The following is a 24,199-nucleotide window of genomic DNA, read 5'->3' on the forward strand; positions in this document are numbered from 1 at the left end:
TCATATAAATATAGTTCATTATTATTTTCTGCAGCTCACATAATTAAACGCTTTAGTTACATAAAACATGCAGATTTTGATCTTATGTACTGTACAGCCTGTATAATAAATATATAATATGTAGCCTAAGAAGTATAAAATCCACAAAGCTATGGGGCGGTTCGTTTACAAAGAGTCTCACTTGCGTTTCATACTTTTTTGTTAGAAAAAAATCAAATTGTTACATGCTTAAATTTATACACCATGTCAGAAATCTGCACTGTCATGAACAAAAACTTAAGCCTAATTTTTCATGATTTGCTGAGTTAACCCTCTGAGGTCCAAAATATAACTGGCCATTTTTGATTTTACATTTGTATTTCACCTTTAAATTGCTTTATTTTATTGTTTCCCCTGCCTTGCTTGGTATCATTCTTTATAGCTCAACCTCACGGGTCTGAATTTAGTTGTTTTTTCATTGACATACTGTATTAATGCAACTGATCTGAAATCACACAAAAAACATAAAATCCTAGTAGCGTTTTTTTTTTATTGTACAGCCATTTAAAAATGTTACAATAACTAAAATGAGAGAACAATCAGGTGTCGCAATAAGAATAACACAAATTATTTGTGCCAGTAAAAAAAAATGTTTGTCCGCCACAAGACAGAGAAGAACACCACAGACCAAAACCCTGTAGGCCCGATAACAGCAGGTGTATCACTTCTCTTTTCCACCTAGAGACAGTGTTTACATTGCAATCTGCCTTTGTGACATTCGTAAGTGCCCTCACTGACACACAAAACAAAACAACGACTACACAACACGCTAACTACACACTCCACGCTGAACGTCACAAATCTCCCACATCTCAAAACTCTCTCTCTCTCTCACTCGCTTGCTGTCTCACTGCTGACTTTAAAAACTGGTGTATTCTTACTATCATAAGCATCGCTTGCTACTGAAAACAAAAGGGGGTAACACAGAGCAATATATTCAGTTTAAGAATTTATGTTCACTGTTAACTGTAACTACGCTCAAAGTGTTAATTCTATCTTATTTTAATAAATAAAACTGTCATATGCAAAACTAGGGTGGCACGTGGGGTGGCAAGAGATCATTTTAGGGTGGCACCACCCACCCCACGCCACCCCACGCCACCCCATGCCACCTTTCTCGATCCGCCCCTGGAATCATGGGCTTGCAGGAAGCCCTTTTATGACCGAAACTCTTAAAGTTAAAAGATAATAAAACATACAATATGTTTTCACCAACCAAATCGATTTGACGTTATTTTTTGAATACATGGCTTATGAGCATGGCGGAGGTCTGTGCTTTTATTTTGAAGGGCCATTACGCTGACGCGGGTATTTACTTCCGGTTAGGGCGTACTTTTCTCATCCATACGTCTTCTTCTGGATGTGCTGGAGCCTATCACAGCTGAGAGGCTGGACAGCAGCCTGTCGCAACGTTATTTATTCGAGTCTTCATTTTTGAACTTTCACAAACAACGATTCTTTCTACCAGGCTTCTTCACGTTTCTTCACTGAGCTACGCGACATTTGATCTGTAAACATTAAAAGCTCTTAAAACGGACATTGACGCTTTTATTCTGAAAGGTTTAGCGGGAGTTTTTGTGTTACCGTAACTGGGGTAGCGCGAATTGGACGAGCAAGTTTTGAGGACGAGTGAAAGTGCAGCCGAAGCTCGTAAATACGGAGAGAATGGACGGCGCTTCAATTGATAGTTTAATCCTGAAGCTCCACGACGTGAACGGAGTGAAGTTCGGGGAATACAAGCTGAAGAGCGGCCTGATGACACCCATTTATATCGACCTGAGGGTGCTCGTGTCCCACCCCGCGCTCATGAACCAGGTAACACGTGCTGTCTTCGTGACTGCAGAACAGAACAGCTTAAAGCGATACCGGACACACGAAACGTCTGCCGGATGCACTTTTTAAAGGCAAAAGTATCTGTGTAGGCACTCGTCAGTTCCTGTGTAATATTCGTACTCACGTGGTTTATTTCACGGTAATGCAGCAGACACAATGACTGAGTTTCAGGGATCCCCTCCTTTCACGGAAAATAACAGTTAAAACAGATAAGACTGGACCTCTCACCAGCTAATCACTCACTCCAGCCTCAATAATCGTTACAGGAATCAGCAGCTTTCTGAAGCAATACCGCTCTTCAAGTCACTCAGGATAAGACTCATTTATTTAGATTGGCTTTTAATTAGATTTGTGCTGTGTGTTTTATTGTTAATGTATTTTATGTATTTCTGTTTTATATTACTGTGAAGCACTTTGTGGTTTTTATCCTGTGAAAAGTGCTATATAAATAAATTGATTTGATTTGATGAGCGTTTCAAACCATTCAGCCTTAAACAGCCGGTCATTTAACTGTATCAGCTTTTTAACATTTTATTAGAAGTTCATCATCTGCAACACATCACTCTAAACTGGTCTTTTTTTCTGACAACAGACCCAAACTACTGTTTTTTACTTCCAGGTGGCAAATCTCATCTACGAGCGAGTGCAGGAAGAGGGTCTGCAGTTCGACTCTGTGTGTGGGGTTCCTTACACAGCCTTGCCTTTGGCCACAATTATCTGCTCACGACATGAACTGCCCATGCTCATCAGGCGGAAGGAGGCCAAGGACTACGGTGAGCCGCTCTCAGCTGATCAGGTTTTCAAAAAAATAAAAAACAATGCTGCCACTACAGGCTCTGATTAAACTTGCTGTCCAGATGTTTGAAAAACCTGAAGCCTCAGGCAGTACCCCCGCTGAGGTGTGCATGAATACACAGGTGTCCGGTGTAGGCAGACATTAAACTCTCTGAAATCCCAGTTCAATGGTACAGAACCTGCGTAAACCAAACCTAAAAAATAAAATGCAAAGCAAGAAAGTGCATGCTTCATCTTGCATGCTGTATTGTTGGTTAATATTTCATAGTTTGAGAATTACTGTAAGTTTGTCCTTCAGTATTTGCCTTCTGTATCTCTGCTTCAGGAACCAAACGGCTGGTGGAGGGGTCGTTCCGTCAGGGGGATACGTGCCTGATCATTGAGGACACGGTGACCAGCGGCACCAGCATCCTGGAGACTGCCGAAGTGCTCTACAAAGAGGGACTGAAGGTCCAGAATCTAACCTTACAGTAAAGATAATAATATCATAGTTACGCTGTACTGATGTCATCAAGAGCAGCAATACACAAGAATGACCTCTGACATGTTTTTATTCAAGGTGACGGATGCAATTGTGCTAATGGACAGAGAGCAAGGTGGCGTGGAGATGTTGGCATCAAAGGGAATCAAGCTCCATCCCATCATCCCCATATCTCAGCTGCTCCGTGTGCTGCAGGCAGCCGAACGCATCGACGCCCAAACCGCCCAGATTGTCCTCGAGTTCATCCGGGACAACAGCACTTTCAGGTACAACTCTCCAGATGTTTTCCCCCGGTGTAGCTGGTGTGTCTGCTTGCATTACGCTACAATCTAGAAACTGTCTGGTGAAACTGTCACCTTGACTCACTCTCAGGCCCAAGAATGGCACAGACTCTCCAGCCAGCAAGAAGCTGTGTGTGGAACAGAAGCTGGAGCTCAGTTATTCAGAAAGAGCCAAGTTACCAAGTATGTAGTCTTAAATTATTTAGTTATTTCACGTCAAAACAGAGACTGGTGGTGTTTTCACTGAGCTCCACACACGTGCTGTGTCTGCTCTTGCTCTTTTCTTTTCTCATTTTCTGTTCCTTCTGTTGTCTGCAGACATCCATCCTCTAGCATCAAAGCTGCTGAAGATTATGGAGGAGAAACAGTCCAATCTTTGTGTGTCTGCTGATGTAACCAGCAGCGATGAGCTGCTCCAGCTGGCCGAGTCGCTCGGTCCAAAGATCTGCATGCTGAAGACCCACGTAGACATCCTCCAGGTACAGCGGGATCAACTAAAACCTCAAATCTGTACATGCAACAAACAAACTGATGGTTTTTTTCCATATGTGTTAACAGGACTACACATTAGCCTTTATTCAGAAAATGCAGGCCTTGGCAGAAAAGCACAACTTTCTTATCTTTGAAGATCGCAAGTTCGCTGACATCGGGAACACAGTCAAGCATCAGTATGAGGGTGAGACGATTTCACGTCTTTTGGTCGTGTAAATTCAAGGTGACTTAAAAATGTCTCCAAAGTAGTCGAACGCTGTGATCTTGTCTTTTCTCCAGGTGGTTTGTACCAGATTTCATCGTGGTCCCACATAGTGAATGCCCACGCAGTGCCGGGGCCGGGAGTGGTGAAAGGTCTGAGCGCTGTAGGGAAGCCTCTGGCCCGAGGCTGTTTGCTCATAGCTCAGATGAGCTCCCAGGGATCGCTGGCTGCTGGTGAATACACGAAGGCTGTGGTGAGCTCATTTCTGTGTGCTCTTCTTCTAAGTTTGTTTACATGTGCTTTGTGTTCTTTTCAGTTTACAGCTGCTTTGTGTTTTCATAGGTGCAAATGGCAGAGGAGCACTCGGACTTTGTGATTGGGTTTATCTGTGGCACTAAACTCACAGAGAGGCCAGAGTTCATCCACATGACCCCCGGGGTGCAGATGCAGGCGGGAGGTAAGTCTGACAGCTTTTACTGAACTTTGAGCTGACGTTTCTTTGTTTATCATCATTTTTTCCACTTATATTCATCATACTAAAAGAACTACGAAGTGAGTTGTGAATGCACTGTCTATATGAAATCCACCCTACTGAAGATACATGGATACACAGTGAAAGGCACTCAGTGCTACATCCCTTGTTGTTGTAACCCGAGGAATCACACACGTCCCATCAGGAGATTCAGAGAGTTGTGTTAACTCGTTCGAGGTTTTTATAAAGTTCAGGCCAAACTGCACCTCAGGCAGCCTTGCACTCCGCTTTTTGCCTCTTTATGGTGCCATGACTCATTTCTAACACAGGGTGGTGCTGTAGTACATGAAACTAGTGCCGCCCCTGCTATTGCTGATCTCCCAAAGTCTGTATCAGTCTCCTCTAAACCTACTTTCCCTTCTCTCGGCCTCCCTCCCCCCTTACAGGAGATTTGCTGGGCCAGCAGTACACCACTCCAGAGGAAGTTATCTACAGCAAAGCCTCTGATGTCATCATCGTGGGACGAGGCATTTTGGCAGCCTCTGATAGGGTGGAAGCTGCGGAGTTGTACAGGAAGTCGGGCTGGGATGCTTACAGAAAGAGAGTGGGCCAGAGCAGCATCTAAGTAACTCTCTGACTCGAGTTTCAGAGTGCACCTGTGACGAGGACCTGTGCAGCTGATCAGAGTGTTTTGAAGGCAGCGTGTAATTATGCACACGCTACCGTTCACTTCAGGTATCACTGCCACATCAGTGTGCAACACTACAGTGTTTGACACTTGGAGCGTGTTCTTGGCAGGTGTGCGTTTTACTGTTGATCTGCTGCTTTAAATGTTTGTGATTCATTCCTTTTAAATTTGTTGCACAACTTGAACTGATTTCTAATCTCAATGTTTTTTCTGATCAGGTTTCAGTAGTTGGTTTTAAATAATGGATTGAGGTCATTCCTCCGGTCTGAGTACTACAGTGACGATTTCGAAATGGAGATTCACTTAAAATAGTGCAGGATGTCTCTTACAGCACGAAAAAGTAGCTCTGTGTATGTCACAAAACCACCACCCCTTGCATGCTGTTATATCAGTGCTAAAACACTAGATAGAAATGCTACAATATTTTGTGGGGGTGGTGTGACTGTGAGCTCTGTCTCCTGCGTTTGAATCACCAGCCAGCAGGGGGCTCTGTTTGGGGTTTGTTCCTTCTTTCTGGGCTTCCAGGGGTTCTCTCCGACTTCCTCCCGCACTCCACAAACTTGGGATACCCTCCAATCCCTGCGTGACCCTGAATTGGAGGAGAAGAAGAAGAAGAAGAAGAAGGACACTAATAGTTCAAGCTTCAAGTTCAGGGCATTTTTAATTCACAGAGGTTCTTCATTAGTCTTCACGTGTTCACAAACAGCGTAAATCCCATGAAGGAGCCTTTTAACTGCACCTGCGTGTACTGTTGGTGGATTTTGCAGTTAGTCACAGTGCTGAACAAACTGAATGATGATTTAACTCTTGATTTTGGGAAATACTTAATTTTAGGTACTACGGACCCGCTCAACAGTGTTTTAACCCCTGCACTTGTTTGGTTATTAGTTGATTATTAACCTCAGATTACTGTGACTTGGACGAGGGAAAGCTGAATGGAGCTCATACCTGTCTCTATTAGATCTATTGTCTGCCGTCCTTATCGTTTCACATACATAAATAAATGATCTTTATATAAATTTATGACTCTTCTTTCTAAAGACATTAGCTAGCTTGTGCCTTGGAGCCACGGCGGTTGCAGGGCAGGCACTACATGAGATAAAGGAGCTTCATATTAGAGTCAGTAGTTTTATTCTTTTGATGCTTTTCACCTCTGCAGATGGTTTTCACACCACAGGCAAATTCTTTTTCAATGAACTGTAAGTACAGTAACTGTAAATAAGTAGGACGAAGAAATGCATTTCAGGAAGAGGAATCATTCATGAATATGCCATTGTTTAGAGCACAGAGATGATGTTGATGATGATCCCTGTTTGTTGTCCTCAAAGTCGAAGGTGGTGCTTCTGTGACTCTCACGGGTTTTTCCAGTTCCTCTCACAGGTGACGGTTCCTGCATACAAAAGAAATGGTGCCCACTGGTTTTAAACTTCCCCAAGTGTAACTTCACCAATAATAATAATTTAGAAAAGGGTTTCTCTTACTAAGCCATCAAATAAAAGCATGGAAACAGTGTGTGTCATATGGTTATAAAAAACAGGCAAATGCAGAGACTTGCATTTAAATAAAGTGTCTCTTGTCTTAATCATATGTGACCTGGTTGTGGTTACGTTCACCGTCAGTATGCAAAGGCCCATTTTGAGGCAGGAAAAACCCTGCAGATGTCCGTTTAGATTAAAATGTGGGGAATTTGGAGGCCACAATAACACCTTGAAGTCTTTTTGAATTTTTCTTTTTTTGGAAACCACAATGTTTTTTTCCCCATGTGGAAGCGTACGTCGTGCCATGGAACATCACGCTTCTTGTGCTGGCTTTCCTTCTTCCCATAATGCAAACTGCTGTGATGCGCAGTCACCTCGTCACCCATATGATGTCAAAGAATGTCTAGATGGACACAGTCAAACAGTCAGGTCTCTCACATGCCCAGTGTAGGTCGTTTGGTCATGTAATTAAAAACTCTGTGTGTGCTAATATGCACTGTGACACCAGCACTGAGGGTTTCACTGTGTGGTGCTGCTCCTGTGGGATTGTACTGTCCATGCACACTCATGAGCTCTGGGTGTCCATGACCCTCGGCACCGGTTCACCGGTTGTCTTTTCTTGGACCTCTACACTCAGAAAACTAAAGGTGCCAACTGGACCCAAAAGTGGTTCTTTAGACTGATGCCATAGAAGATGCCACAAAGAACCTTTCAAACAATGGTTCTTTGAAGAACCATTTCTTTCAGTGGTTCGTTGAAGAACCTTTAAAGGCACCCCAAAGAACCATCAAGAAAAGGTTCTTTGGGATGCCTTTAATGGTTTTTCAAAGAACCTTTTTTTCAAAAGGTTCTTTAAAAACCATTTTAAAGAACCTTTTTTGAGTGGTTCTTTAAAGAACAATTTTAAATCTTTCAAAATAAAATGTATCATAAATTGGATCTGAGTACAGTCAAATAAATACGAGCACAGCATAGACATATATCAATGGTTTCGTAGTTACCAAAAGCTAAAAACGCATTTTAACCCTCAGCACAACATCACTACTAATACATGTCACATATTATTTAAACAGTAATAATTCAATATTTTTACTATACTATAAATAAATATATATAAATACTATATCTATAGATAACGCAACAATTATTACATGTATTAATAACACCTGCAGTTGTTTCAGTTTTTCACAGGTGTTTCCTGTCAGCTGGTCAACCTCACTCAGGTGGACATCCATATCAGCCAACCAAACGACAAGCTCCTCCCTCTGTGCTCCTACTGAGACAAAGAGCTGAGAGAGAGAGAAACGGGGTCAGTTATAAAGAAGAGAGAAACCCTCCTCAGAAGGTCTGACTCGCATACCTGCAGTCGACCTGTGATGGACTCCAGTTTGGCGTTCACGTCATCCCAGTGGCGGCCGCACTCCCTCGCCAATGCCAGCAGCCGAGTCTGCAGGGTGCCCCTGTTCGACTCCTCCTGGTCAGGCTCTCCAGCTGGATGAGCCGAGGTCCTGCCTCTCGCCGCCTCTGAACACACAAGCACAAATTGCATCTGAAGCAGGGGGTGCAGATTTTTTTTTTTGTTTTGCTATTCTTTTCTAAATCCAGGCTTGATCACGTGGAGGTATTTGGAAAACTTTTCTGGCGAGATTGTTGTCTTGCAGAAAGTCAAATCAAATGTATGCGATACACAATCACTTCACAAGAACACATTATTAAAACAAGTCCAGTTCTTGCCTGATTTTAAGTGAATTCTGCATCAAAACAGGGTAACAGAATTAAAACGAGTGTTTGCAGCAAATGTGAGCACAAAGCCTCACTTTGTACCAGCCTGCTATTACAGTTCTCCTCTATGCAGACAACTTTCCTGTTTTCAAGGCACAACTTGGAGCTGCTGTACAAATCTTATGGATACACGCTAAATGAAACAATAGTGTGCACGACTCCAGATTCTGATCCCTCGTCCTAACATGGTCCCAAAAGGCTCACAAAAAACACCATAGCAACAGCAATAAAGCAAATGTTGAGGCTTCAAAATACAAAGTTCATAAACCAATGGCTGACATGGGTTTTATCATAGGGGTGATAAATATATAACATATTGTCGTAAGACTAAAAGTATAATACGGATTTTAGTCTGAGAGATTTGATGTTCATTCGCCTGCAGGTGCACTTTACCTGACTGCTCCGCTTTCCACAACGTTTTGCACATCACTATCTAATACAGGAAGTAGGTGAACTAAAACAAGTCATCTTTCTCTGTGAGAGGACCATATTAATGAAACCAACCCCAATGAAACCATAGAGATCACTAAAGATGCTCCTGCTGCTTTTCTTCCTCCTCATCCTAAGCTTCCTTCTCCTTGTCCTCGACTTCCATCCCACTGTAATTTAATCAAAGGCTAAGTTCACACTGCAGGCGAAAGCGCATCAAATCCGACTTTTCTGACCCTATGCGACCCATATCCGATCATGCTATGACAGTGTCAACTGTACAAGTTCGATAGTTTTAAATCCGATCTGGGCCACTTTCGTATGTGGTCCTGAATCCGACACATATCTGATGTTTTAGAAAGCGACTGCTGTTTGATGGTCAGGTCGCATTAAATCCGTCTTTTACGTCACTGACACAAGACAGACGCCAACTATCAGCGCCAGAGAAGACGACGTGAACGCTTCCTGTCCATCCAGTGAAACTGTTGAGACGTTGGAGAAACGTGAACATTTTCTTTGTACTGTATAATCTGCAGCTATCCTTTGAAGCAGCGCTCCTCTAAAACAGCAACAAGGGTCATTATTAGGCCAAATGTAAATAACAAAATAACTTTATAACTTAAAGCAAAATTGGGAAACGTAAAGTCCGAAACAAGTCTTTATATTAAGGTGCATCAGTCAAACTGTTGTTCTGGGTCTAAACTGAGCGCGTTGTGTGTGACGTCTTCTTTTGCGCATGCAAATAGTATAGTAAATAGTAATATTTTATTAAAATTTCAAACTAAAGTACAGTATTTGAATGTGTGCATTGTGTCTACTGTTTGTTAACTGACAATATTCATAAACATCTTAATAACAAATTCCATATTCTATTACCACATTATTTGTGATCAATGGGTTGGCGGGGTTAGGTGTGTGTGTGTGTGTGTGTGTGTGTGTGTGTGTGTGTGTGTGGGGGGGGGGGGGGGGGGTCTTTAGGCTTTGGCCCCCACACCTGCCACCAGTATATTTTTAAGCAAGTATTTCTAACTTTTAATTGAATATTCAGTTTCCTACCATCTGCTCTTAAAGGGTAACCTGAGGGAGGTAACCCACCCTCCCCCTTCGCACACACATGCACACAAACAAAACACAGTAGAATTCACAGCCTCATTATAGTGAATAAATATTTATGCCATTTTACACCATCAAACTTAGACAGCTAAGGATGAAGAACCTTTGGTTCTTTAAAGAACCATTTGTAATAGCTGAAGAACCATCTACAAAATAAAAAGGTTCTTTGACGTAGGATGGTTCTTTAAAGAACCACGAAGACATCTGAAGAACCATTTAAGAACCATAATGTTTCTGAGAGTAGTGGCAAGTATACAAGCAGTCCTCATCAACCACTGAATCTTACAAACCCATAACACAACTTAATGTGTTTTGTTAGTAATACCTTTTAAATACCTTAATTTTTAATACTTTCTAAAGCAAATTGCTTATCAGTGTGAAGCAGCCTTATTAAAGAAAAGCCTTGTGGTGTCAAATTTTCTCTATAACAGCCACAAAAGATAAAAGTCTTTCCAAGGATCTCTCCTTTTAACCTATAGAAACATGAAAATAGGAAAACAAGTTTATCACAAGATCATAACAAGGAGTTAAAACTAGAGTCCACAGCAGAATAAGCTGTTTGACATTGGCAGAGAAGATTTAACGAGGTTTTCATGGGCACAACCTACATACGCAGCTCTGCTGCTCAACCAACAAATGCATTTTCCCACAAATGTAGCTCCATTAAAGGGGAAACAAACAGACCTTCCAACAGTACAAGATTTACTGCCAAGAAGCAGTTACAGCAAAGAAATAATCACCCAAACACACACTTCACTACACACTTCCTCACTTTTTATATCATAAATTTATATCAGTGCACTTTGTATTGTACAGGTGAGAGCCTATAATATTATTCAGAGAACCTGGATGATTACCTATGAGGAAGAACTTGGCTACAGAGGGTAGAAAAAGGTCCCTTTGAACAGGAAGCCTCTGAAGGGTAGCCATCTGCCTTTCCAGTGGAGTGAGAAGAAAGCCGTGTGAATAGAAGAGCACTGAGAGACAACAACATGAGAATAAACAGGTGGGTGGGCTGGTAGGGACAGTTCAGCAATATAGATGAGCGGGAGCTTTAGTACAATAATCCAAAATCATTTGTATCTATTTTTTTCCTGACGTTGTAGTTTTCAGATTTAGATATACTGGACTCACTGAAATATCTGAATGAATGAATACATCTAAACACTAATATCCTTTCCAGTGTTCTCTTTGGGTAAATGTGTATGAAGATATGTTTCCTGGTGGATTTCCCACCAAATTTAAACACCAAACTTTTCCTCCACTAACTCTGAGACGATTTTCCCTCAGAGTTACAGAGCAAGGTGTGTCGCTCTGCAGCAGAAAGTTATTTGCAAGGCAGATAATATGAAAATGATTCCCACACGGACGCTGAATGAGACAAAACGAGCAGGTTGGCAGGTAGCTACGTTACAATGAGCCCTTTTACAGTTCAGTGCAGGCACAAAGGTCGTTGCCCGGCACGGAGAAGAGGAGGGAGGGGGGGCTTTGGATGGAGAAAAGGCGTTAGTAAGAATAATTCATTTTGTGTGGGTGTTTGGTGTGACCTCCCATCAACACACACACACACACACACACACGTAGAGACAACCCTCCCCCTTTATGTCAATATTGGATCAGAGTAACGCACCATGCGACAGGTGTCTGTGCCTGCCCCGAGGATCCACTTTGAGGGGTGGAGAAAGGAAAAGAGTGAGCCAGTGGAGAGAGAGAGCGTGTAGAGGTATAAAAGGTGAGGTCTGAGGCTGCGCCTGCTATTATTTCTTTGCTTCTTCTAAAGGTAAGCTTTGAAGCTCCTCACTCGTTCCCTTTCAGAGAATCCATTCTGACAACTTTTGCTTGGTGCTGTAACTTTTTAAAATCTTCTCCTAAAGGTTGAACATGAAGAAGCCAGCTGATTTATGCCCATCACATCCCTCTCTGGACCGACTTACGCTGTGACCTTTCCCCGTTTGTCCGTATTTGCTTCACGTTGAGCCTCACGTACAATACCTGAAGATGAAGTTTTGTTCGTTCGGCTCGCGTTACGCAGGTACGGGTTGGCAACCGGAAAAGGCACAAGGATGACTTTTAGTTAGGGAAGATCACTGGGAAGCCTTTAAATGAGACGAATGATAATGTTGTTTCCTGCAACCAGTTCAAGGTGTTTTCATTGAATGTCCCAAAGGGGTAAGGACAGGTAGCTGAGTCAAAGTGTGGCCTTTGTTTTAGTAACTCCAGGGTGTTGTACATATCACTGAACAGGTAGATTGTCTCATTTGCATACAGCTGGCAGCAGGCAACGCTCTAAAGAAAGCAGTGGCAGCAGAAGCAGCTCACTACCTGACTGAACAAGTAACAATCATTCAAAGTCTGACGGGCAAAGACTCTTTTGTTGCCTCTGTGTTTGTTTAGAAAGGAACAAAGGTGCTCTGATGCTATAATAGATGTTGCAGTTTCAATCTGACATGTACTGTATATGTCTTTTCTTTTTTTTTTTACTGAAAAAGTAAAGATATCTAAGTAAGACTATGTATCCCAGACTCAACTCAATCCACATGTTCTGTCAAAAGCAGCCGCCTTAAACAGACACACCTGTCTGCTCACAGCAGCAGTAACAGCGTCAGTGACACACGCTATCACTGCTGCAAACGTGGGTAACTGACACTGGGACTGGGTCCAAGTAATAATCACTCACTGTTTTTTTTGTTTTTTTGGCGGGGGGGGGGGGGGGGGGGTCAGTCAGTGGTTGAACCTGTCTTTGTGTGTTTGCCTAAACTGCCCCAGAGTGACACGAGTACGCACGGAGAAGGCTGACATTTACAGCGGCAGGGATCCGTAATTCCCTTTAGTGCTTTTTTTGATAATCATTTTCCTATTGGCACATTCATGATGACAGAACGTGTTTTCCACTGGAGGTCTGTATGTCACCATCCATCTCTTACGTCATAAAGAGAGACTGCAGGCAAGCACCAGAGAGCAGAGAGATGGGCTTAATGGGACGTTATGTTAGCCATTGACTAAACATTAACCACACACACACACACACACACACACACATGGCAGACATCTGATAGAAGCCATCTGTTATTTAGAAACTGTGATGCATTATTAAGCCACCCCAATCCTAATATTCATGTTTTCGTTATTTTGTCTTACACTGAACATTATTTACACCTTTGTAGCATAAAGTGCTGTTTTGATCCACTAGCCTGAAGGCAGAGCTATAAGCTGTGCCCTGGGTGACGAATAAAGAGCTAAAAACACAAATTTTTATTACATATTTTAAAAAAAAAGTTTACACATCTAGTTCAACTATAGTACCCCCCCCCCCCCCCCCCAAAAAAAAAACCCCTAAATCTACCAAACACTTAATTAAAACATACAAACTTTGTTTAACATCAGAGAAAAATGCATTGAACCTTAATTATACAGATACAGTTGTATATTCTTTCTAGGATTTCTAGGACTTCCTTGTGGCTCAAATGTTAAAGACTGTATAATTTTGTAATTAAGCTCTTTTGTGCTCCTTTTGCTATATTGTCCCTGCTAAATAGCACACACTCCTAATAAACTCCAAAAATACCTCATTTTTGCAGGATGGCTTGTGAGCAACATCATGAGAAAGCCTGTCCTGCATGTCATTCTTTACCTGAGAGCCTATTTGCCTCAGCTCGAATCGCCAGTCAATATTTGTTTAAAACCAGAGGAAGGGTAAGCTCACACTCCTCAGTATCCTGGTTACCTTGTCCCGACTGGTCCTGCTGCTGCTGCACCCTTCCAAGCAGCTCCAGCAGCTGCATTAGTTGCAGGTAATTTGTTTAGGAGTCACCGTGGAGGCCGGGCCACCTGGCTGGAACGAGTTGAAATAAACATAATGCCACAGTCATGAGTTTGGACCTGTTGGTTTTATCACCAGCGGCTCCCTCACTAACATATTTCCTCCACAGAAGATGAAGGAGAATTTTATTTGTATCACAAATGCATATTGTGTAAGACGACGTTACTCAGTAGCTCAGTCCTGTTATTGCTCCTCACGATGAATTTAGTTTTTTACTGAAGATTTAAAGCATGTTCGTATATCATGTAGCCCCTCACTCATGTTGCTAGCAGTTAGAAACAGTACTGTGAAAAAGTATTTGCTCTTTTCCCCACTGATAATTTAGTTTTGCATATTTGTCACATTTACAAGTTTCAGATCAAATAATTTGTAATATAATTATTAGTTATTAGCTTAATGAGTCCCCATTAAATCAAGAAATCACTTAAACAGAAGCTGTCTAACAAAGTGAAGTAGGCCATAAGAACTCAAAGAGCAGCACATCATGCCACAATCTAAAGAAACAGCTGAGAAACAAAGTCACTGACACCTGTCGGTCTGGGAAGAGTCACAAAGCCAGTCTAATTCAATTCAATTTTATTTATATAGCGCCAAATCACAATAAAAGTCGCCTCAAGGCGCTTCATAGATACAGAGAAAAACCCAACAATCATATGACCCCCTATGAGCAAGCACTTTGGCGACAGTGGGAAGGAAAAACTCCCTTTTAACAGGAAGAAACCTCCAGCAGCACCAGGCTCAGGGAGGGGCGGGGCCATCTGCTGTGATTGGTTGGGGTGAGAGAAGGAAGACAGGATAAAGACATGCTGTGGAAGAGAGACAGAGATTAATAACAGATATGATTCAGTGCAGAGAGGTCTGTTAATACATAGTGAGTGAGAAAGGTGACTGGAAAGGAAAAACTCAATGCATCATGGGAATCCCCAGCAGCCTACACCTATTGCAGCATAACTAAGGGAGGATTCAGGGTCACCTGGTCCAGCCCTAACTATATGCTTTAGCAAAAAGGAAAGTTTGAAGCCTAATCTTGAAAGTAGAGATAGTGTCTGTCTCCTGAATCCAAACTGGAAGCTGGTTCCACAGAAGAGGGGCCTGAAAACTGAAGGCTCTGCCTCCCATTCTACTTTTAAATACTCTAGGAACAACAAGTAGGCCTGCAGAGCGAGAGCGGAGCGCTCTAATAGGGTGATATGGTACTACAAGGTCATTAAGATAAGATGGGCCTGATTATTTAAGACCTTGTATGTGAGGAGCAGGATTTTGAATTCTGGATTTAACAGGAAGCCAAAACAGGAGAAATCTGCTCTCTTTCTAGTCCCTGTCACGACTCTTGCTGCAGCACTTTGGATTAGCTGAAGGCTTTTCAGTGAGTTTTTTGGACATCCTGATAATAATGAATTGCAGTCGTCCAGCCTGGAAGTAATAAGGCTTTGTGGCTCCAGTGAACAGTGCTGAAGCTTTCCAGGAGCTCAGAGAAGAGCCCAGAACAACATCTAAAGAACTTCAGGCCTCACTTGGCTCAGAAAGGGACCGGGAAAAAATATCCTCCGTGGGAGAGTCCAAGGAGAAAAGCACTGCTGATTTTTCTGCCAAAAAGCATCTGGATAATCCCTGAGACTCCTGGGAAAATATTCTGTGGACTGACGAGAAAGGCTGAACTTTCTAGAAGGTTTGAGTTCCGTTACAACTGGATCAATCAACAGAATTTCATAACAAGAACATCAGAGCAACAGTTGAACATGGTGGTGGTTGTGAGATGGTCTGTGGCTGCTTTGCTGCTTCAGGACCGGGACAACATGGATTCTGCTCTCTGCCAGAGGAGTGGGCCACCAGTTTGTGCCCTGAAGCTCAAGAGCACTTGGGTTATGCAGCAGGACAATGATCCAAAATTCAGCACCAGTCTCTTATGAAACATCTGGCTCAAACAGATACGTACTGACCACGCTGTCCTGCTGAACAGTGAGCAGTTACTGTAGGAGAGAAAGGGAATATGGTAGCAGTTCACTCAGTTTCAAACAGTGACTGTTGCAAATGGAGGCTTTCATTTGACTAAAAAACCTAAATAAATGAAAGATTCACTTGTACCAGAATAACTGGAAAAGGTTGGAGGAGGAGAGAAATACCTGCTGATAGGACAGCACTTCATAGTGCAGCTGGACAATGATCCAACCCAAGAGTTCATCAGTGCTTTACAGAAACTGAAGACAAATCTGAAGACATGGAGACACACGCAAATAAGCAGCAACTGAAGTAGGCATATAGTAACGTTCATGGGTTTAAGAATTCATGCATTCATGCAAAGGATGAAGTTTGTCCAATTACTCTTGAGCCTCTACACATAAACAGGCTTTATTTTGGAAGACTTGATGAAATGATTTTGGCTAAACCTGGAAGGCTGCACTTCAATCACAGCTTGATTATCTGATATAAAACGTGGTGTGCTGTGCAGAAGCAAAGTTACAAGAACGATGTCATCGACTAAAACAGCTGTGGAGCTAGGCTACCTGTCAGCATTACTAACTGTGTCTCACATTTTTTCACCTCGAGCCCACTGTGGCATCTTTGTAAGTCCCTCCTTCTTTCATATCATCTTTTCAACGTACAGCTTGCTGGGTCTGAATGTCAGGGTGTCTTGGAGAGTTGGTGCATGTGCCAACCTGGCACACCTTACTACATTACTTCCTTGACTTACTCTGGGGCTCTGCTTGTACCTGCTTGCTGTATCATTGTTGGTTAAGCTGACTGGTTACCGTCCACCTGGGTAAGTTTGTCTGCCCAATCAGAGTAACACAGATAACATGCAAATATGCTAACATTAGTATCTACATTATGCCACTCTGTATCTCACTTAAACTGTTAGAAATAAATAAATGAAATGTATTTTACCTGCTGAGAAAGTTACCATGTTGGTAACGAGCTTACTTCTCAACCTGTAGATCTCTACACCTCACACCTCCACTGTATGACATTCCTATATTTCATACTTAATTCAAGTGGCTTACACTAATGCAAGCAAACAAAGGTCAAAGCAATCTGAAACTCTGCTTGTAATCGCAGCTTATGGTGGAAACTTTCAGGCCTTCTTGCTTGAAAAAGCCCTGCCTACCAGACATGGGTCATATTTTCTTATCTGAACATACAATTTCCTTTAAAATACACCGTTTTCAGGCCACCTCATCTGCAGAGTCTGTGTGAGAGGAAGCAAACATTAGCGCACAGCAAACATAGTATTTGAATGGTACTCAGCATGTCTGCTGGAGCTGCTATTTATACCTTTGCAATTTACTTTGCAGTGTATTTAAACACGTGCGTGAGTTATTCTCTGTAAATGTTACTAACTCATTCACTGTTTTCCAGTATTGATCCGCTCATGCAAATGCCCGAGTGAAATGCCCAAGCACATGTATCATTAGCATATTGTTTATTTTTAGGCTGTTCTGGAGTCATCCTGTTGTTACAGTTACATCCTGTTTTGCTCTTCCTCATGTTTTGTCCTGATCCACAGCGCAGTAAGTGCTGCATATAGAAAAAAAGGGGCAGCTACAACATTTTATATTGACTTTATGAATAAAACTTCACTGGGCTTGTCTGTTTCCTAGCTGCCTCTGCTGTGACCCTCTGCAGGGTTATACTGTATTAGTGCTATTAAGACAAGCGTTTGTGTCTGTTCAGCAGGAACATGATTACATTTGTGCCGTCTGCCAAACTGCTCAGTACTATCTGTAAATGGATGAGCGGAGTGAGGGGCTGCGTGTATGTGCTGCCTGTAGGCTATGTGCTGTTTCCTCTGACAGTTACTGATAATGAAAACTCATGCAAATGCCCAAGGCCTGTTCTCTCGCTCCCTCGGCTGGTCCTTGCCTCGGCTCTGTCGTGGCAGGGTGAGTGTTAATATTTTAAGTCCTCAGTCTCTGAAGAGTTGGCTGAACAAGCTGCTGGGTTTCTATTTTGAACTCAAATAAAAGAAAATGAGTTTTATCTCGGCACTTTGTCTAACTCCCTCAGGCAAACTTGCTTCTTTTGTGTTTGATCTGTCTGCTCAGACACCTGAATGATAACAGCAGCGTGCGCGCGTGAGCCTGTCGTCACAATTTAATCGTAATTGTCTACAGAAAACAATTACTATATATATATATATGTATTTTTTTTAATTTTTTTATTTATTTTACCGTGTAAATCAACTACTTGGATGTCCCTCCTGTCAGAGCAGCGGGGGCAAGAGGAGGCGTTACAGCAGATGTCCTGTTCACATCATCCTCACCTGGATTAGTCTCCAGGGTAACGTTCCACCTGAAGGAGGGCATTTATTCAGGGCAGTGTGTGTGTGTGTGTGCGCAGGTGCGTTCACTCACTATTCAAATAGTCCATACTCAAATTGACCCAGAAAACAAGCAGTGTTAATACACTCAGGGACAGACATCTGGAATATAACATTATACTCCAAAATATAGGTACTGATCTATTTAAATGTAGATATGTTTGAGAAGTTGTATTTAAATATTAAACTATGTGTTTAATATCTATTTTTGCCATTAGTTTCACAAACGTCACTTTTATCCCAATGCAGAATGCAGAATTGGAAGGACAGGGCTGGTAAACAACACTGAAACATTTATTTACACTTTCCCAGTAAATACTACTCCTCGCTCCATCACGCCCCTCGGTGCCTCTGTTTAATAGTAAGAAGGACCGTTATACCAAGCAGTTTGCTGGTGCATAAAAATTACCACCAGAATCTACTTCAATTATTTAAATAATTATTGTTATTATTTATTATTTATTATTATTTTGTTATTTATTTAATTATTGTTAAATAAAAAAAACACACGTGGATGTGTGTTAATATTGTGTAATACCAAATTTAAGCCTCAGGAAAGCGTACGTGGGGGTGGTAGCTGGCACAGAGTCCTGTGAAATAATCAAATGTTCCATGACCTTTAGCCAGCAATGCAGAGCGGTCATCAGATAATAGCTCTCAGTGTATTTGCCACCGATATTTTGCATTTGACTGGGTGAATGAATGAAGGGGTGAACTTGTGACCTCTGCCAATCACGGGTCATTGTGGGATCTGGAAGAAGCAAGCGTTTCCTTTGATAAAAGAGGAGGATAAAATAAAATAAATATATCCTCTGTGTACTACAGTACTGTGCATATCGTGACTCATCGTCTTAACTAATTTCATGACGGTTATTTTATGATAATTGTGTTTGTCTTTCACTCTAAACTAAGCTTCATGTTAAACTTTCTTTCTGTGTTGCCAGTGTGAAAATATCATTTGAGCAAAGATGAGTTAAAGCGGTTAAACGACATCACTGTGTGCTGTGTAGCTGGTGCAGCTCGTAGCCGCTTAGACAAACCATTTATAAGTTAGCAGAGGCAGCGCTGAAGCTACAGAGGAGAGGGAATTTGCTTTTGCGCTACCACTTGATGAACTATTATTAAACTTGACCCACAGCCGGTCAGCAGAGCAGAGCTATCGTATGACCAGCAGGAAGAAATGAATGGATTTGTTATACAGACAGATAAGGATTCAAAGTAGAACTGTACTGTACTGGCTCTGAGCTGGACTACACTGCCCCTCATGTATGCAAATCCCCACCAGCTGCATTTAACAGGGAAATAAGGTGTGTGTCAGTGTCAGGTTTGTGTTCATAGGTAAGGATATATCATTTATTTTACCTCGGTTTTAGCGTGTTCGGGTACACCGGGTCATTATGCTTCAAAACTGAACAATTCATATGGATTTTGTGCCCAAAAGGGAGGCAGGTCCCCACAACATGTCTGTGTAAACAGTTCATGATGTAGTATGTGCGCCTGCACACAGAGCATCTGTGTCTTTATAAGCCTTTCCTTTCACCTGCCATCACCTGCTCTGAAGGCAGGCTGGGTGACACAGGCTAATGCACACACACATGTGGAGTGAGGGGCAATGAATGGGCTATCAGCAGACAATGAGAGAGCTGTTTGTACAAGTAAGCAGCACAGACACACAGCGTGTACCCAGTCATAGCAAAATGAGCTCTTTACTGTATGTTTAGTGAGAAAAGAGGAATATTTACTCCTCCTCTTCCCACACAAACTGGAAAGTTTTCACTGAATTAACCGGAGAAACGGACTCAACTAACTGTCAACCTTAATTCATGATGTTCACTTTATTATGTTTGCCAGCTTCTGTGTAATAACCATTTTAGCCACTAGATGTCACCAATGATGAAGGAAAACTCAACCGCTTCTTTAATCATTGTTGTTATGATCAGGTGTTCAAACCTGCAAAAATGGACAGGTGATGCCTGTAGGTTTAACGTGGTCCGCATGTGATGAACTGTTCAACAGTTTTCAGTCAGCAGTGGAGCTGTTAGACAAATAAAGACAGACAGACAATAAAGCCTGTTCTGTTAATAAGAGGTGAAAAAGGTATACAAAGTACGTTGAGCTTGTTTTATTTATAACATTAAATGTCAAAGGCCATTCATACACATTTTTGGAGCTTCAAAGAATAAAAATAAAAATAGGAAAAATGGGGCAAAACATGCAAATATAATTACTACATCTGTAATACAGCTTTGATCAGTATTGTTAAAAAGCCAGATGACATTTAAAAGTAGAATAAACCTGAATAAGCTTCTTTTTTCAACATAACCGTTTAGATCATGTTTGTTCTTCAGTGTACGTCAGAATGCTCATGTAGGTGGACTCATCAGCCTAAAGACAATTTCTTTATGTGTATGATGTGTATGATACACCTCTATGTGTGTTCTCATTTGTATAATTAAAACTGTGATTTGGTCTGATCCTAATCTGAAAAACAAAGCACTGCAGTTTTTACTACAGCACTTCACCCTCCAGTTCCTTCCAGAGCCGGAGGAAAAGAAAGAAAAACATGTCCTAGATGAAAGTGACACATGTCCTGGGCTCAGTGTGTGGCATTCCTTGGACCCTTTGCCACCTCGAGTTTAGGATCCAGTTTACCTACTGCAAAGAGTGAGGGGGAGGGGGAGGGGATCAGCTCCCAGAATGTGTCTATTGTCCCGCTACACCAATCAAACTGTTGTGTCAGTGCGTTGCCATTGTATAGTCCTGGGTCAGGTTGCCACTGACCGTGGCTGCCATATTGATGACTAAGTCAGTTTGGGGCTCTGAGGACAATGGTGCTCTGGAGCCTCCACAAAGCACGAGGCTAATGCTCCCCTTTCAGCCGGCCCGCTCAGCTGCTGAGTGTGCAAGGCTGCTGGGCAAATGGAGTGGCTCGGGTCCAGGGGGCCCAGCCCTATAAAAACACAGGCGAGGGTCTCTCCCCCGACATTGATTATACTGGATCTGTCCCACCTCAGTACCGTCTGTAAGTATCTCAGCACTGCCTCAGACTTAGCTGCAAGAAACAGTGACGGTGACAGCTTTGTGTACTAGGTGGAAGCGACAGGCAGCGAGACGCTCCTCACACTGTGGCTTTGGTAGTTAGTCTATTACAGACGCACTTTGTTAACATTAAAGAACTTTATCATGAGGACAGCTGTGTATTCCTATAATAAGCTGGCAAGATGATGCCTTTCGGGTGTGCTTGTGTGTGCCTTTTAAAGACAATGCAGGCGTTTATCTGAGTGCAGTGTTGTGTGCTTTTCCACCACAACAAAATCAAACGAGCCAGACTAGAAAGAGATGAAACTTCATAAGCTTTCACTCTGATTCTGGCTGGAAGTGGTTCTATCTGCCACGCTGGAGTCTCACGGTGCAGTTTATGAGCTGGAAACGTGGTTGCTGATTGAATCTCCATCTGATTGAATCTGTGCTTTAAGGAAATGGAAAAGCAAAGAATGAATGGAATTTTTCACTTGTGACACCTTTGGAGAGTGAGCTAAAAATAGATGCAACAAATGTTTTATTTTTCGCCAAGCTTCCAGATAAAGATTGCAGTTTTAGGATAATTTAGAGATGTGCCTGGCTCGCTGACGACCTCTACCCCACTGATTGCTCATGCTACCCGGGGCTTTAGTTGTGATTGTGTGATGGTGTTATTCCTAATCTGTTTTATGCTGAGGGTCTTTATTAAACTCTGTACGTTGTTCAGAGAGTAACCCCCGAGGGAGAAGCAGCAGCCATGAACACTCAACAGATGGAGCAGATGGGCCAGTTTAAGATCACAGTCTGGGAGGAAGAGAACTTCCAGGGAAAGCGCTGTGAGTTCATGCTGGAGTGCCAGAACATCATGGAGAGGGGCTTCAACAAGATCCGCTCCATCAAGGTGGAGAATGGACCGTAAGTGAAAGACACATTAAAGCTGTTTATACCTGTAAGCGCATTATGGATCAGCACGTTTTCTTTTTATATTTCAGTAGCAACATCTTGTACATTCATGTTTGTTCTCTTGAAATTTGAATCTCACTGACCTGAAAAGGTCGGACTAAAGCAGACAGGAGTCAAGAAGTGGAGCAGACAGAATAACAAAAACTCTAAATTATAACCTGCGCTGTTATTAGTTTGCTGCTTGGCATGTACTGCTTGCATGTGTGTGTGCGTGTGCATGCATCCAAGTGTGTCCCTGTTGTGATATGAGTTGGCTGCGTGCAGCTGCTGGCTGTGACTCGTGATCAGATAAAAAGGCCGGGGTGGGCACAGCCCGGCAGCGGCGGTGGAGGCAGGAGCAGTATCTAATGTTTGCTTTGTGCTCTGCAGTCACAAAAGGAGCTGCATGCTGCTTTTGTGAGCGCTGGACTCTATTGTTTAAGAAGGACGACAGTGTCAATATCATTGTGTTGTGTATTTAGTCGTCCATTAAAAGTTTTTATTGTTTAGTGTTCTTTTTTTTTTTTTATTTGGGGTTTATTCTGTCGTTTCCAGCACATTTAACCTCAGTGTTTCTGTCTCTTTTCTCAGCTGGGTGGGTTATGAGTACCCTGAGTTCCAGGGACAGCAGTTCATCCTGGAGAAGGGAGACTATCCTCGCTACGAGGCCTGGAGCGGAAATAGCAGCTACAGAACCGAGCACCTGCTTTCCTTCAGACCCATCAAGTGTGCTGTGAGTCCCTCCTCCTTTTCATTTATCTGTTTTCTCTTTTTATCAATCAGTCTTTGTAAGCGGTCTGTCTTCTCCACGCCTCCTGAGACATTAACCTCCCTCCTTCTTCTTGTGAATCCTGCAGATGTGTTTGCATATATTTATTTTAATGCATCACTTACAGGCTACTCATCCTGTGACGCTTCCTATCCTGTTAGCTTTAGAAATGTATTTTTTAAAGGTCTCTTTCCTTGTCTGTTGTTCCTTTAAAATAAATATGGAGCCATAGGTTCTATATGTTTTCTAATCAACCCTGAATAAAACCCTCATAGTTCTTAGCATTAACGTCCTCTTTATTTCTCTAATTACGTACCAACTATAATGTAATAAAACAGCTTCTAAATGAGTTGTTTGCTTCTCTGCAGAACCACAGTGACAGCAAGGTGACCATGTACGAGTGTGAAGACTTCCAGGGCCGTAAGTTTGAGCTGTGCGATGACTACCCATCCCTACAGGCCATGGGCTGGTGCAGCAAGGAGGTGCCCTCTATCAAAGTCAACTCAGGAGCGTAAGTTACACGTTTTTCTCTGTGTTCAACGTCTTTCCTTAAAATAAACAACACGTGCACGTGCTTTTACTTACATATTGTGCTCTTATTTTACTCAAGTTAGTTTTTAATTTAACACGCTGCTGCAAAATATAGCTTGACGAGCTGCACAGTCTCCTGACTTTGTGCAGTGTTATAAAATATATGAAGGCTCAACCTTGTAATTGCACTGAATTTACCAAAGTGCATTAAACTTTAAAGACTAGCAGAACCCAAAGATGCTTTACTGAATCCTTTGATGTGACCTCGACTCTAACCCTCCCTCCTTCTTTACAGCTGGGTTGCCTACCAGTTCCCTGGTTACCGTGGCTACCAGTACATCCTGGAGAGAGATAGACACCAAGGCGAGTACAGAAACTACAATGAGTACAGCACCCAGGCTCACACCAACCAGGTGCAGTCCATTCGTAGGATCCAGCACTAAGCCTCCACACTGCCGGCCTGACCCCACCTGAAAAAGAAACCCCTCCCCATAATCGCTCTCTCAACTTGAACCCTGGACAGATCGCTGTCACAGAACAGTAGATGGACAAACTCTTTCTATCACTCTGTGGCTCTGCATGTATGGATATCTAAGTACCTACTTCTACTATCATGCTGAAGCATGTTCTTGAAATTCTTGAAATAGGAAATAAAGGCTTTTCTTCAAAACTAGACACTGTTTGTCGGTATTCTTTTTCTTTTTTCTTTTTCT

General features: G+C 42.3%; 2 protein-coding genes across 2 annotated transcripts; both read left to right on the forward strand.

Moving 5' to 3' along the window:
• Window positions 1-1,423: 1,423 nt before the first annotated feature.
• Window positions 1,424-6,868, forward strand: umps (uridine monophosphate synthetase). The gene is made up of 10 exons (XM_085434752.1): window positions 1,424-1,854; window positions 2,492-2,645; window positions 2,993-3,117; window positions 3,227-3,414; window positions 3,521-3,612; window positions 3,748-3,908; window positions 3,988-4,105; window positions 4,201-4,376; window positions 4,466-4,580; window positions 5,042-6,868. The coding sequence occupies exons 1-10, from the start codon at window positions 1,705-1,707 to the stop codon at window positions 5,218-5,220; spliced, it is 1,458 nt and encodes a 485-aa protein (XP_085290878.1). The 5' UTR covers window positions 1,424-1,704; the 3' UTR covers window positions 5,221-6,868.
• Window positions 6,869-21,954: 15,086 nt separating this feature from the next.
• On the forward strand, window positions 21,955-24,161 carry LOC146691366 (beta-crystallin A2-like). Its single transcript, XM_085435425.1, has 4 exons — window positions 21,955-22,159; window positions 22,778-22,919; window positions 23,324-23,466; window positions 23,782-24,161. Exons 1-4 carry the CDS (start codon window positions 22,002-22,004, stop codon window positions 23,927-23,929), a joined length of 591 nt encoding a protein of 196 aa, XP_085291551.1. The 5' UTR covers window positions 21,955-22,001; the 3' UTR covers window positions 23,930-24,161.
• Window positions 24,162-24,199: the final 38 nt, after the last annotated feature.

Source organism: Copadichromis virginalis, linkage group LG16 (assembly GCF_057382275.1).
Source record: "Copadichromis virginalis isolate Kocher_CV1m ecotype Utaka linkage group LG16, C_Virginalis_male_GT1.1, whole genome shotgun sequence".
Taxonomy (NCBI): domain Eukaryota; kingdom Metazoa; phylum Chordata; class Actinopteri; order Cichliformes; family Cichlidae; genus Copadichromis; species Copadichromis virginalis.

Coding starts and splice junctions, on each gene's coding strand:
- umps (XM_085434752.1), top strand. CDS start 1,705: ATGGACGGCGCTTCAATTGATAGTTTAATCCTGAAGCTCCACGACGTG. Junction 3,613..3,747: donor AGAAAGAGCCAAGTTACCAA/GTATGTAGTCTT, acceptor TGTTGTCTGCAG/ACATCCATCCTCTAGCATCA. Junction 4,377..4,465: donor GTGAATACACGAAGGCTGTG/GTGAGCTCATTT, acceptor GTGTTTTCATAG/GTGCAAATGGCAGAGGAGCA.
- LOC146691366 (XM_085435425.1), top strand. CDS start 22,002: ATGAACACTCAACAGATGGAGCAGATGGGCCAGTTTAAGATCACAGTC. Junction 22,160..22,777: donor ATCAAGGTGGAGAATGGACC/GTAAGTGAAAGA, acceptor CTCTTTTCTCAG/CTGGGTGGGTTATGAGTACC. Junction 23,467..23,781: donor ATCAAAGTCAACTCAGGAGC/GTAAGTTACACG, acceptor CCTTCTTTACAG/CTGGGTTGCCTACCAGTTCC.